Genomic DNA, 12,869 nt, shown 5'->3' with positions numbered 1-12,869 from the left:
GGATGCTATGAGGATGCAAGGTGACTTGGACAGGTTGTGTGAGTGGGCGGATGCATGGCAGATGCAATTTAATGTGGATAAATGTGAGGTTATCCACTTTGGTGGTAAGAACAGGAAGGCAGATTATTATCTGTATGGTGTCAAGTTAGGAAATGGGGAAGTACAAAGAGATCTGGGTGTCCTTGTTCATCAGTCACTTAAAGTTGGCATGCAGGTACAGCAGGCAGTGAAGAAAGCTAATAGAATGTTGGCCTTTGTGACAAGTGGAGTTGAGTATAGGAGCAAAGAGGTCCTTCTACACTTGTACAGGACCCTAGTGAGACCGCACCTGGAGTACTGTGAGCAGTTTTGGTCTCCAAATTTGAGGAAGGACATTCTTGCCATTGAGGGCGTGCAGCGTCGGTTCACTAGGTTAACTCCCGGAAAGGCGGGACTGTCGTATGTTGAAAGACTGGAGCAACTACGCTTGTATACACTGGAATTTAGAAGGATGAGAGGGGATCTTATTGAAACATGTAGGATTATTAAGGGGTTGGACACGTTAGAAGCAGGTAACATGTTCCCAATGTTGGGGGAGTCCAGAACCAGGGGCCACAGTTTAAGAATAAGGGGTAAGACATTTAGAACGGAGGGGAGGAAAAACTATTTCAGTCAGAGAGTTATAAATCTGTGGATTTCTCTGCCTCAGAAAGCAGTGGAGGCCAATTCTCTGGATGCTTTCAAGAGAGCGGGAGATAGAGCTCTTAATGATAGCGGTGTCAGGGGGTATGGGGAGAAGGCAGGAACGGGATACTGGTTGTGACTGATCAGCCATGAACACATTGAATGGCGGTGCTGGCTCGAGGGGCCGAATGGCCTACTCCTGTACCTATTGTCAATTGAAATGTAAGGTTTGTTTCACCTTGCAGATGCTGCCTGACCCGCTGAGTTTTGGGGGCAATTTCTGCCTTTATTACACATTTTAAGCCATGCATGTTGTTTGGGTCGCAGGTGTGGTAACAGGCACAAAAGTCACTTATTAAATCAGATTCCCGCTGTTTCTGCAATTGTCAAAGTTAATTCTCAAAGTTACAGCTGGTCTGTGGTCGCACCGCGTGGCGTTGCTGCCATCTAGTGGCGGGACCAAGAAGTGACGCGGTTAACGTGTTGAAATGAACGGATCGACAGCTCTGATTCCACTTGCTGTTTATTTCTCTCTTCTCACATTTACATTCCCCCTGGTTTTATTTCCGCGCTCACTGGGGTTTTTACGACGTGGAATTTGGGGATTAAATGGGAGTCGTTCAGCGCCGACCTGTTGTACTCCGGGTTTCTGCCCCACAGCCCCTGAGCCCCGCTCCTAACGCCGGTCCCGGGACCCGACCCTTTTACACACTCGGAGCGGAACCGGAGCAGATTCTCAGCCAGTGGTCTTCCTCCCAAGACCAGAAGAAAGGATAAAGTTTCTCCGTGAATTTATTCCCAGTGAAGGTGTGGAGATGGGACTTGGTGTCCGCGTCGTAAAATGAAACTGTTCCGGACTCGTAACTGAGATAAACTCCCACCCTCCCGGGGATGGGACGGGTGGGGAGACGGGATGGAGGGTCGGTATCTGCTTCAAACTCATCATCCCACCAACTGATGCTCCAGACTCCAGTCTCCGGGGTCAGCTCGTCCTCTCTCTTCCTCTCCACAGACTCTGCGGCGACTCCCAGACACCAGCCTGGACTCCCCGCCACCTCCACCTCCCAGTAATTTCTCCCCGATATGAATCCCTCCGATCCCAGCACACACTCACTGCCTGTAAACCTCTTCCCGGTGTCAGGGAGACTCCTCCGGGTCCGGGTCCATCTCATCCTCTTCCGATCCTCAGACACCTCGAGCTCCGGATGCGCTGTTTCCACATCCAGGGTGACGGAGACTGGGGGGAGAAGCAGAGAATCAGAGAGTCCCCGGGGGTCGGGGGGAGACTCGGGCAGCGCGGCCCCATGACCGGTGGAGAGGCCGCTCGACCTCAGGCACAGGCGGGCGGACAACGGATACCCTGCCCGGGGTTTCACCCACAACCTCATCGAGTGGAGAACAGGCACCTTTGAGGAGACTGGAGTGAGGGGTAATTGGAGGTGGTTAAAAAGGAGGTAGAGATGTGGGATGGAGTTGCCGTGATTACACTGAACGGGAGTGGACTGGACGGGCGAGGCAATCTGCTACTGGTTACTTGGTTTATTTATTGGAGGGTGGGTTTGATGCGTCTGTGCAACCAAGAACACTCTGATCTCGTTGTGAACCAATATATGAACTTCACTGAGGGACTTGATAATGTTCCGCATGTAAGGCTGGTCCAGAAAGCGAAGGCAGGTGGGATACAAGAGGAGTTGGTAAAATGGACCCATAATTGGCTTGGTGATTGGAGGTGGAAGGTAGCGGTAGGAGGGTGATTTTTCTGCCTGGAGGTCTGTGACTGGTGGTGTGTATCACATATCGCTGCTGCAACCTTTGTTGTTTATTATATATTTTCGTGGCCTGGATCTGAATGTAGGTGTGTATAGTACGTTTGTGGGGAATGGGAAATGTTATGGGTTGCGAGGAAGTCTGTCAAAGTTTGCAGAAAGATCTAGGCTAGATCATCAAAACATTATTTTCATGCGGGGATACAAATTCTGGAGGACACAGTTTTCTTCACACAAAGAGTTGTTAAGAGGTATCAGTTTTACCTCGTTTGATGATATCAGATGTTTCGCTCAATGCCATGTTGTAGAAAAAGGTGTGATCAAACTTTTCATTTGGCAACTTGCCTCTGACCACCAACATTGGTTTGGCTTCATCACTGAACCTGCAAATATTTAACAGCTGGTTATAAACGGAGCATTTGAGCTGTTCTTATAAAATATACATTGTTTCAGTTAAAAGCATGTCCTACCATGTCTTGCGACCAGCTACCTCCTGAAATAAATAAAACACAAATGTCAATAGACTGAGATGGATCGTCATGATCCCGACAGCAGGTATTTCGCCAAATTGCTACACAATAACTCACTGATAATTCCCATTTCCAAACTCTTTGCCTGTGCCACACAGACAGGAAGTGGATATTCTGGTAGAGACATCGAACACGGGGCAAAGCATTAGGAATGTTGATGAAAATAGGCGCGATCATGCAACCTACGAGTCAGACCGGTCAGAGAAAATGGGCTGGAATATTTTAGGATCAGCGTAGGATTTAAATGGGTGGGGGATGGAAATATTATCACTACTTGTGGGGGGAACAAAAATCAAAGCTGAAATGTAAGATGACCTTTTGCTAAATTCCATAAGAAATGCAGTAAACAGAACATGGAACTCACAGGACGGCCTGAAGACAATATTGCAGATAAATTTAAGTTGAAGTTAGATAAATACATGAGGATTCCTGGAATTTGGGGCATTGCTGTAGGATGTGGTGAGTAGTTGGAACAGACGGAACATTGACCCAGTTTTGAATTACTGGTAAATGCGGCATTTATTTCAGAAAATTTAACCCACCATTTTGTGCCTGTGCACTTTCACTTCACCAAACTGTAGTGTAACCCCTCACCTTCAGAAATATCACGCCGTCCTTGTGATCTATCTGTTCCTGTAACTTTGAGAGTTCCTCCTGAATGGACTTTAAATTCTCTTGAATCTCTTGAAGATTTTTCTGCATTGTTTTTACAATCGTCTTCTCTTCCTCCCGGATCTCTCCCAGTAAGCACTGCTCTTTCTCAGTGAGAATCTGGTGCAGTTCAGCAAACTGGGATGTGATCTGTGACTGAAGTTTGTGTGACTCTTCCTGTCAGATGAAAGATGATAATATATATGTTATATCATTCTCAGCGCAGAATATGCCATTTGGTCCATCTTGTTCATGCTGGGCTTCATATGTATCTACACAAATCCCATTTACATGTATTTAAACCGTAGCTTTCATTACCTTGGCAATTAAAGAGCTCATCATGATAATTCTGGAATATTTTGTGAAAGTAATGTACAAGCACATCATTCCCATTTCCCCAATTCAATTCTCTGCAACATGTTCCATTTAATTTCTCCATTAACCCTCACTGAACAGAACCAGGTCACCAGAACTATCAGATAGCAGCACCACTTAGAATGTCAGACTTCACAGAGTCATACAGCAAGGGGTCATACCGACCAAGACGCCCCATCTGCACTATACCTTTTAAATGTTGTTTTGGTACCTGACTCAACGACCTCACCTAGCAGCTCTTTCCATGTACACACTACCAAATTTGTCCTTCATGTTCATTTGAAATCTTTTCCCTCTCACCTAAAACCTACACCCTCACTTTCCCGATCCTCCTACTATGACTGACCATCCAACGTATCATTCCGTTTCGTGATATTATACACCTGCCACAGTCCATTCTTCAGACTACTGCACTCCAGGGAGTAAAGTCCTTGGCTGCTCAACCTCTCCCAAGTGTTTTGGCCCTCGACTACTGAGCTCTATAGAGGTGCCAGATTATTACACACATCGCAAGATGAAATGTACACAAGAACATTAAATCGACAGTACAAACCTGAACTTCAGAAAAGCTCTCTTTCTGTTCCTCCTCCGTTCGCCAGATCTCTGATTCTTTGTTTCTGAGAGATTCGAAGGTAGATTTCACCTGACCCTAGGGTTGGGTTTTAAATCAGAGAATAAAATTGCCAGAAAATAAACAAGACGTGACATAATGAAGTGATCAGAATCGGTTTGCTTTTACCTTGTAGATTTCAACAGCTTCTTCTATCAGCATGAAGCTGTGAGACGTGTGTTCCCGCGCAGCTGCACAAACCACACAGATCAGTTTCTTGTGCGTTTCACAAAACAGCTTCAGTTCTTCCTGATGTTTCTCGCAGTGAAGTTTACTTCCCTTTGTCCGATTCAGGCTCAGTTTTCGAGCTTTCTCAGCCAGTCTCGCCAAGGCCCGACTAACCCTGAGGGTGCGTTCTTCAAACTCCTCCCTACATTCCGGGCAGGAGTTTCTCTCCTCCCTGTCCCATCTCTGTGTGATACAGGAGCGGCAGAAGTAGTGGCCACACTCCAGTGCCACCGGATCGGTGAAGAAATCCATGCAGATGGGACAAACTGCCTCCTCGGTTAAACTCTCGACCTGGTCTTTCGCAGCCATTGTAACTCCGCCTCTTCCTGGTTCAGTGTTTTCCACTGCGCGCGCTGCCGTCTCCCGCAATGACCTTATTTGGCTGCAAGTGTTCAGTGTGAAGGTGTCCTGGCCACTTCCAACTAATCACTCGAGGGAGGGGTCACTTCGACATTAAACTGGCCTGAATATAGACGAAAGCGGAGAGATTGTCCTGGGATTGTGTAAGGCGGGACAGAGACCAGCGCTAAGGAGGTGTAACTGAGGAGGCGTTGCACCTGTTGGGCAGTGGAACCCGCCGCCTGCATCTCCGTTCACAGCCCGGGATCAAGATAGAATTAGACTTCCACCCGGTCTCAGATGGTCGTCTGACATAGGACCCGAGGGCCACAATCATGGCGACCACTTTTAAGAAATTGGACATACGCACCTGCGGCGCCAACAAGGGTGGGGTGGGGGGTTCCCCCGCTGTCAACCACAGGGCAAGTGGTTCAGGGGTTCCTGGACAGGTTGTGTGAGTGGGCGGATACATGGCAGATGCAGTTTAATGTAGATAAGTGTGATGTTATTCACTTTGGAAGTAAGAATAGAAAGGCAGATTATTATATGAATGGTGTCAAGTTAGGAGGAGGGGGAGTTCAACGAGATCTGGGTGTCCTAGTGCATCAGTCAATGAAAGGAAGCATGCAGGTTCAGCAGGCAGTGAAGAAAGCCAATGGAATGTTGGCCTTCGTAACAAGAGGAGTTGAGTATAGGAGCAAAGAGGTCCTTCTACAGTTGTACCGGGCCCTGGTGAGACCGCACCTGGAGTACTGTGTGCAGTTTTGGTCTCCAAATTTGAGGAAGGATATTCTTGCTATTGAGGGCGTGCAGCGTAGGTTCACTAGGTTAATTCCCGGAATGGCGGGACTGTCGTATGTTGAAAGGCTGGAGCAATTAGGCTTGTATACACTGGAATTTAGAAGGATGAGGGGGGATCTTATTGAAACATATAAGATAATTAGGGGATTGGACAAATTAGAGGCAGGAAACATGTTCCCAATGTTGGGGGGAGTCCAGAACAAGGGGCCACAGTTTAAGAATAAGGGGTAGGCCATTTAGAACGGAGATGAGGAAGAACTTTTTCAGTCAGAGAGTGGTGAAGGTGTGGAATTCTCTGCCTCAGAAGGCAGTGGAGGCCAGTTCGTTGGATGCTTTCAAGAGAGAGCTGGATAGAGCTCTTAAGGATAGCGGAGTGAGGGGGTATGGGGAGAAGGCAGGAACGGGGTACTGATTGAGAGTGATCAGCCATGATCGCATTGAATAGCAATGCTGGCTCGAAGGGCTGAATGGCCAACTCCTGCACCTATTGTCTATTGTCTATCAACCATCACCTCCCTGTCACTGAAAACCTGCCACTGTAGGAAATGCAGTCGCCAATTTACGGAAAGGACAACTCAAAAACAATGTTCAAAAGATTAAGGGGTGGTAGCGGGAGAGTTGCTGCCTCAAATCGTCAGAGATTCGTCAAAAGGCCGAATGGCCTACTCGTGCAATTATTTTCTATGTTTCGCCGTTTCTATGGTGAAGTTTTGGAGAGTGAATCCATTCATCTGGGAAGGAGCAAGATTTCCATGAACTGGGCCAATGGGCGGATTATCATATCATATCATATCATATTAACGGCTGATTTATTTGACTCGGATAAAGGTGATGCAAGTTGGTAAGACAGGCCAGGGCAGTTTATCTGTCTGTCTGTCTGTCGTAAGAATATAACTGCAGATGCTGGTACAAATCGAAGGTATTTATTCACAAAGTCCTGGAGTAACTCAGCAGGTCAGGCAGCATCTCAGGAGAAAAGGAATGGGAGACGTTTCGGGTCGAGACGCTTCTTCGGACTGATGTCGGGGGAGGACCGTCTGTCTGTCTGTCTGTCTGTCTGTCTGTCTGTCTGTCTGTCTGTCTGTCTGTCTGTCTGTCTGTCTGTCTGTCTGTCTGTCTGTCTGTCTGTCTGTCTGTCTGTCTGTCTGTCTGTCTGTCTGTCTGTCTGTGTGAGGCTGAGGGAGGAGAGAATGGGGGGGGTGGGGAGGAGAGAGTAGGGTCAAGGGGGGGTGAGGGAGATTGGGGGTGGGGGAGGAGAGAGTTGGGGGGGAGGTGGGTGGGAGAGTGGGGGGGAGGTGGGTGGGAGAGTGGGGGGGAGGTGGGAGGGTGGGAGGGAGAGTGGGACTGGGGAGGGGAACAGCGGGGGAGGGGGGTGGTTGGGGGAAGAGAGAGTGGGGTGGGTGTAAGGGGAACAGTGGGGCTCAGGGAAGAGGGGAGAGTGGGAGGGGAGGGTGGGAGGAGCAGAGAGTGGGGGTGGGAGGGAGAGTGGGACTGAGGAGTGGGCAGCGGGGGTGGTGGAGGGAAGAGAGAGTGGGTGTGGGAAAGAAGGGGGAAAGTGGGGGTCAGGGAAGAGTGGTGGGAGGGGAAGGTGGGTGGGGGGAAGGGGACAGTGGCAGTGAAAGGGGGAGGAGGGGGTGTGGCAGGAGGGGGATGCTGGGGAACGAGAGGGAAGGGGTGGTGGTGGTGGGAAGAGAGTGGGGTGGGGGATTGGGACAGTGGGGGTGGGAAAGAGGGGACAGTGGGGGTGGGGAAGAGGGGACAGTGGGGGTATGGGGCGGGGTTCAGTGAGAATGGGGGTCGGGCGAGTGTGTGGAGGGGTGGGGTAGGAGGGGCTAAGGATGGGGAGGAGAGGAGCGGGAGGTGGGGGAGGAGGAGAGAGGGCGTAGGGGAGAGTGAGAGTGGGGTTGGGAGAGGAGTGAATGGGGGGGGAGGGGGAGGAGCAGAGAGTAGGGGTGGGAGGGAGAGTGGGACAGTGCGGGAGGAGGGGTGGTGGTGGGGGGAAGAGAGAGTGGGGGTGGGGGGGGGAAGGGGGACAGTGGGGGTCAGGGAAGAGGGACGAGTGGGGGGGAGGTTGAGAGGAGCAGAGCGTGAGGGTGGGTGGGAGGGAGAGTGGGACTGGGGAGCGGAACAGCGGGGGAAGGGGGATAGTGGTGGGGGAAGAGAGTGGGGGTGGGGGGCAACGGGACAGTTGGGGTCAGGGAAGAGTTTGGGGTGGGGAAGAGGGGAGAGTGGGGGTGTGGGGAAAGGGGGGAGGGGGACAGTGAGAATGGGGATGGTGCGAGTGTGGGGGTAGGAGGGGGGTGGCGGTGGGGGGAGGAGAGAGCGGGGTGGAGGAGAGAAGGGTTGGGGAGAGTGAGAGTGGGGCTGGGGAGGGGAACAGTGGGGGAGGAGGGGATGGGGGAGAAAATGGGGGGTGGGGAGGGAGTGAGTGGGGGAAAGGGGGTTGTTGGTTAATGGGGGGTGGTGTTTATTGGGGGGTGGGGGAGAGTGGGGTGGGAGGGAGAGCGGGGTGAGGAGGAGGGAAGAGTGGGCGTGTGCGGGAGGGGGTGGGGGAAGGGGACAGCAGGGGTGGGGGAGAGAGGGGGTGATGGGGGGGATGAGAGAGTGTGGGTGGGGGGGAGGGGGCGGTGGGGGGTCAGGGAAGATGGGAGAGTGGGGGTGGGGAGGGGGGGATAAGGGGGATTGTGTAGGGGGTTGAGGGTGCTACACCAATACAGGAGAGGCTTTGGATCCAGGGCTCCTCTGTCACACCCTCTCCCCTTCCCTGTACACCCTCTACGAGGAACTTGGCCTCCCACTTGTCTTTTAATGACAATTTAAAAACTCATACCCACTTACAATATTATATATTAATAGGTTCGTGCAATAGATAAATGAAATACCCTCTGGTTGAATTTGGATAATTTCCTCGACTAGTAAGGTTCACAAGAACCGAATAGAAATTTGTGTTTATTAGAACATGTGCTTGGTGCTTCTCGACCCGAAACGTCACCCATTCCTTCTCTCCAGAGATGCTGCCTGTCCCGCTGAGTTACTCCTGCATTTTGTGTCTACCTTCGATTTCAACCAGCATCTGCAAGTCTTTCCAACACATCAACACAAATCTGTTCGGATAGTATAACTTGCTTTTAAAGTCTGTTTGTCAATGTTCCTGTCTGTAAATCGATTTTCCATTCTTGTTACAATTACTGGCTGCACTTCAATGCGATTTACGCCAGCAAAGCACTCTGGGGTCTCCTAAAAGAGATGCGAGGACATTGTATAAATGTTAGCGGGTTGTGACGCTGCAATGCTGAGAACTATATGCTACAATACAATACAATACAATATATCTTTATTGTCATTGTACAGGGAGCGGTACAACGAGATTTGGAATGCGCCTTCAATACGATCCAATAAATCAATTGGCTAATCAGTATAAATTTAGACAACCCAATGAAACAAAATTAGAAACAGTTTTAAAACAGAATAAAGTGCAAGTAGATCTGTACCGGTTCGATGTGCGATGTGACCATCCGGCTCAGCAGGACCGGTTCACAGCAGCTATGGCCCTGGGGATGAAGCTGTTCGTGAGTTCGGAGGTGCGGGCGTCGAAGGCCTTATATCGTCTGCCCGGTGGTTGAAGTTCGAACAGACTATTGCAGGGGTGTGAGGAGTGCCGGGGGTGGGAGGCGGGCGGGTTGGGTGGGCGGGGGTTTCACTCCCTCCGGTGTTTATGTTCTGCCCCCGTGTTGTCCGTGATCCGGAGGGCCGCCGAGTAATGATGGTGGCCTCACTCACAGAGACTTTTGGGCATTCTGTGAAGAAAGTCACATATTTGGAATATAAATCGATAATTATTTAACTGGTTTAATCGACAAATTCGCTGCACTACCCCATCACAAACGCTGCCGTGGCTGGCGGGGTGTTCCAGTGATTACAGCTGCCGCCAGCGAGATCCGACGACCAGGGTTCGATCCTGGCCTCCGGTTCTGCCTGTGTGGACTTTGTTAATTCAACCCGTCGCCTCGTGCTTTTCCCGCGGGTGCTCCGGTTTCCTGCCACTTCCCGAGGGCGTGAGGGGCTCTCGGTGAACCGGCTGCTTGATGTGACCCCAGCGTCGGTTAGTGTGGGGGTGGATGCATGGGGGAATAGGGTAGGGTGAGGTGGGGTGGGGGGCTGATGGTTCGAGTGCGATGAATTAGTGCAAGCAGTGGGGCTGATGGGAATATAGTGAGTGGCGGCAGAGAGTTGACTCACTAGAGCCAGGAGTTGCTGGAATATGGAACAACATTTTAAAAATCCGCTCGACTCAACGGGTGAGGCAGCATCTGTGGAGGGACATGGATGTTTCACGTTTCCACTCGTGATCCTCAGGCTTGATGGACGATTGGCTTCTCTTCTTTAAAATCGTGCGTAAAAAAGAACAAGCTTTTACAGAATTTCACTTTCAGAACTTGAATTTCCCCTTGAACCGCGCGGCCGCTGGTATGACTTGGTACATCTAGATTGTGTTCGTATACAGTATGATTTCAATGGACAGCACGCAGGCAAAGCTTTTCACTGTACCTCGGTGCACGTGAAATCATAAACCTAACGAAACCACCATGTTGCTGTCAGCGTGTCAGTGAATGAATGACTGAATGAATGAATAACTGAACGATGAATGAACGAATGAATGAATGAGTGAATGAGTGAATGAATGAATGAATGAATGAATGAATGAATGAATGAATGAAAGAACGAATGAATGAATGAACGAATGAATGAATGAACGAATGAATGAATGAATGAATGAATGAATGAATGAATGAATGAATGAATGAATGAATGAATGAATGAATGAACGAATGAATGATACTTTATTATCACATGTGACATGTCACGGTGTGATTCTTTGTTTTGCATACACAAGTCTGCAAAGAGTCGCCACATAATGGGCACCGATAGAGTTACAAAGTATTCCACTTAGTCCCCAATGGTCCCTCTGTTCTCGCAGCCCCCCCCCCCCCCCCAACACGCCGGTCCCTATTTGTTCTCGGCCGCGCGTCCAACCAAGGGTCTCGACCCGAAACGTCAGCCATTCCCTCTCTCCTAGATGCTGCCTGACCTGCTGAGTTACTCCAGCATTTTGTGATACCTCCACCCTTCTGCGCGCACACGAGCCTGTCGACCTCATGGCGCCCTCTGCAGGCCTGTCCTCGACCGCCGACGTCCATCCTCGACCAGCGGCCCCTTCCTCTCCTTCGACCACCGGCCCCGTCCACACCGCCGCTGGGTCCTCTCCAGACGACTCCTCGGCGCCTGCCGGGAGCTTCCCCAATGATTTTTCCCTGTACCTCAGTTCACGTGACAATAAACTACATCGCTGTGTAATGTTACAATGCTGGCCAGCCTTAATCCCGGTTTTAAGCATGATTATTAACTAAAGGGCCGCAATTCCATAGAGACTGGCGAACTCAAGGCAGCAACAGGCAGTCGGCGTGAGGTGTTGAGGCAGCGATTTATTTATTGAATGAGGAACCCAGAGACACAAATTGAAGTCTCCTAACGCACCTTAAATACAGTTACTCATAAGTGATAGGAGCAGAATTGGGCCATTCGTCGCATGAAGTCCGCACAGCCACTCAATCATGGTTGATCTTTCTCTCCCTCCTAACCCCATTCTGCCTTCCCCCGTATCCCCTGACACCTGTACTATTCAAAAATCTAGCTCTCTCTGCCTTAAAAATATCCATTGAAATATCATCTCAGAAATATCATCTCAAATCCTCTAAAAATAAACTTGTCCGAGGAGCGAAGACCACAACGCTGCTAAGACACGCATCAAGTTCAAAGTGCTTGAAGGAACCACTCAGGCGATAATTAGGGATGTGCAGTAAGTGATGTACCTGCAGCGACAACCAAACCCTTAACACCGATCAAGATCATCCATTTAAGTATTCCTCTATAGGAAGATGGAGTAGTGTTTATGGAAGATGTTATCTTATTAACTGTTCAAGTTAATGAACAATTAACACGAGTAATGGCGCAATTTTCATCAAATCTAGATATCCAGGCGGCCTCCTCTGTTCTTTTCTCCGCAACAGATACATTTAATACCCTGTTGGTGAATTTCCATAATTTACACGACCAGTAACATTCACAAGAACTGAATAGAAATATTGTGTTTTTGTTAGAATGTGCTTGATGCTTCAAAAAACTGCTATTGAAATCAACCTAATTCTCTTTGGAGAGTATCGCTTGCATTTAAACTCAGTTTGTGAATGTTCCTGTCTGCAAATAGACTCCTGCATTTCAGTCGCCGTTCGTGGCTGCACTTTAAAGAGATTTGCGCCTGTAAAGCACTCTGGGGTCTCCTAAAAGGGATGCAAGGACATTGTGTAAATGTAAGCGAGTTGTTGCTGTACGCTCTCGACTTTAGAGGGAATATTCCATTTCCGATGCGCAAACAGGGGTAGTGGAGAGACAAAGTAGCCGATGGCGTCCGCGGGGTTGGAGTGGACTATGGTCACTCGCGTTTTCCCTGAAACGGAGACAGAGACGGCGAGAAAGCGAAGGGAAGAGTCGGGGCTCGAGCAGAGGAAAGTGGGAGCTGGTGGGAAACTGGCAGTGAGGGAGGTGAAGTGTTAATGCCGTGAACGAGAGCAGGAAGCAGCACCGATACAGACATGATGTGCCTGAGAGAGAGGTGAGGGAGATGAAGCGTTAAATGCTGAGGCTCTATGAGGCGCTGGTCTGGCCGCATTTCAAATATCATGAGCAATTCTTGGCACCATATCTGAGGAAGGATGTGCTGGCTCTGGAGAGGATCCAGAGGAGGTTTACAAGAATGATCCCAGGAACGAGTATTTATTCACAAAATGCTGCAGGAACTCAGCAGGTCAGGCAGCATCTCGGGCGAGAAGGAATGGGCGACCATTCCTT

The 12,869-nt window shown here is 49.7% G+C and overlaps 2 protein-coding genes across 2 annotated transcripts; both read right to left on the bottom strand.

Moving 5' to 3' along the window:
- Positions 1 to 1,136: 1,136 nt before the first annotated feature.
- LOC144590488 (E3 ubiquitin-protein ligase TRIM39-like) lies at positions 1,137 to 2,887 on the bottom strand. Its single transcript, XM_078395072.1, has 2 exons — positions 2,694 to 2,887; positions 1,137 to 1,900 (listed from the first exon to the last, which is right to left on the bottom strand). Exons 1-2 carry the CDS (start codon positions 2,788 to 2,790, stop codon positions 1,368 to 1,370), a joined length of 630 nt encoding a protein of 209 aa, XP_078251198.1. The 5' UTR covers positions 2,791 to 2,887; the 3' UTR covers positions 1,137 to 1,367.
- Positions 2,888 to 2,895: 8 nt separating this feature from the next.
- On the bottom strand, positions 2,896 to 11,358 carry LOC144590482 (zinc-binding protein A33-like). The gene is made up of 5 exons (XM_078395065.1): positions 11,083 to 11,358; positions 4,725 to 5,006; positions 4,539 to 4,634; positions 3,554 to 3,787; positions 2,896 to 2,922 (listed from the first exon to the last, which is right to left on the bottom strand). Exons 1-5 carry the CDS (start codon positions 11,356 to 11,358, stop codon positions 2,896 to 2,898), a joined length of 915 nt encoding a protein of 304 aa, XP_078251191.1.
- Positions 11,359 to 12,869: the final 1,511 nt, after the last annotated feature.

Source organism: Rhinoraja longicauda, unplaced genomic scaffold, assembly GCF_053455715.1.
Source record: "Rhinoraja longicauda isolate Sanriku21f unplaced genomic scaffold, sRhiLon1.1 Scf000197, whole genome shotgun sequence".
NCBI lineage: Eukaryota > Metazoa > Chordata > Chondrichthyes > Rajiformes > Arhynchobatidae > Rhinoraja > Rhinoraja longicauda.
Note: the sequence above shows the minus strand (reverse complement) of the source record. Positions and strands in the feature narration are given on the sequence as shown.

What these genes read in the sequence shown, in the direction of transcription:
- LOC144590488 (XM_078395072.1), bottom strand. Translation starts at nt 2,790, where the DNA reads ATGTTGGTGGTCAGAGGCAAGTTGCCAAATGAAAAGTTTGATCACACC. An exon ending in ATCTGATATCATCAAACGAG is followed by an intron (nt 1,901 to 2,693) that starts GTAAAACTGATA and finishes TTCTCCCCCCAG; the next exon opens with TCTCCGTCACCCTGGATGTG.
- LOC144590482 (XM_078395065.1), bottom strand. Translation starts at nt 11,358, where the DNA reads ATGCTTAAAACCGGGATTAAGGCTGGCCAGCATTGTAACATTACACAG. An exon ending in AGAGCTTTTCTGAAGTTCAG is followed by an intron (nt 3,788 to 4,538) that starts GTTTGTACTGTC and finishes TTCATCTGACAG; the next exon opens with GAAGAGTCACACAAACTTCA. An exon ending in ACGGCGTGATATTTCTGAAG is followed by an intron (nt 2,923 to 3,553) that starts GTGAGGGGTTAC and finishes TATTTATTTCAG; the next exon opens with GAGGTAGCTGGTCGCAAGAC.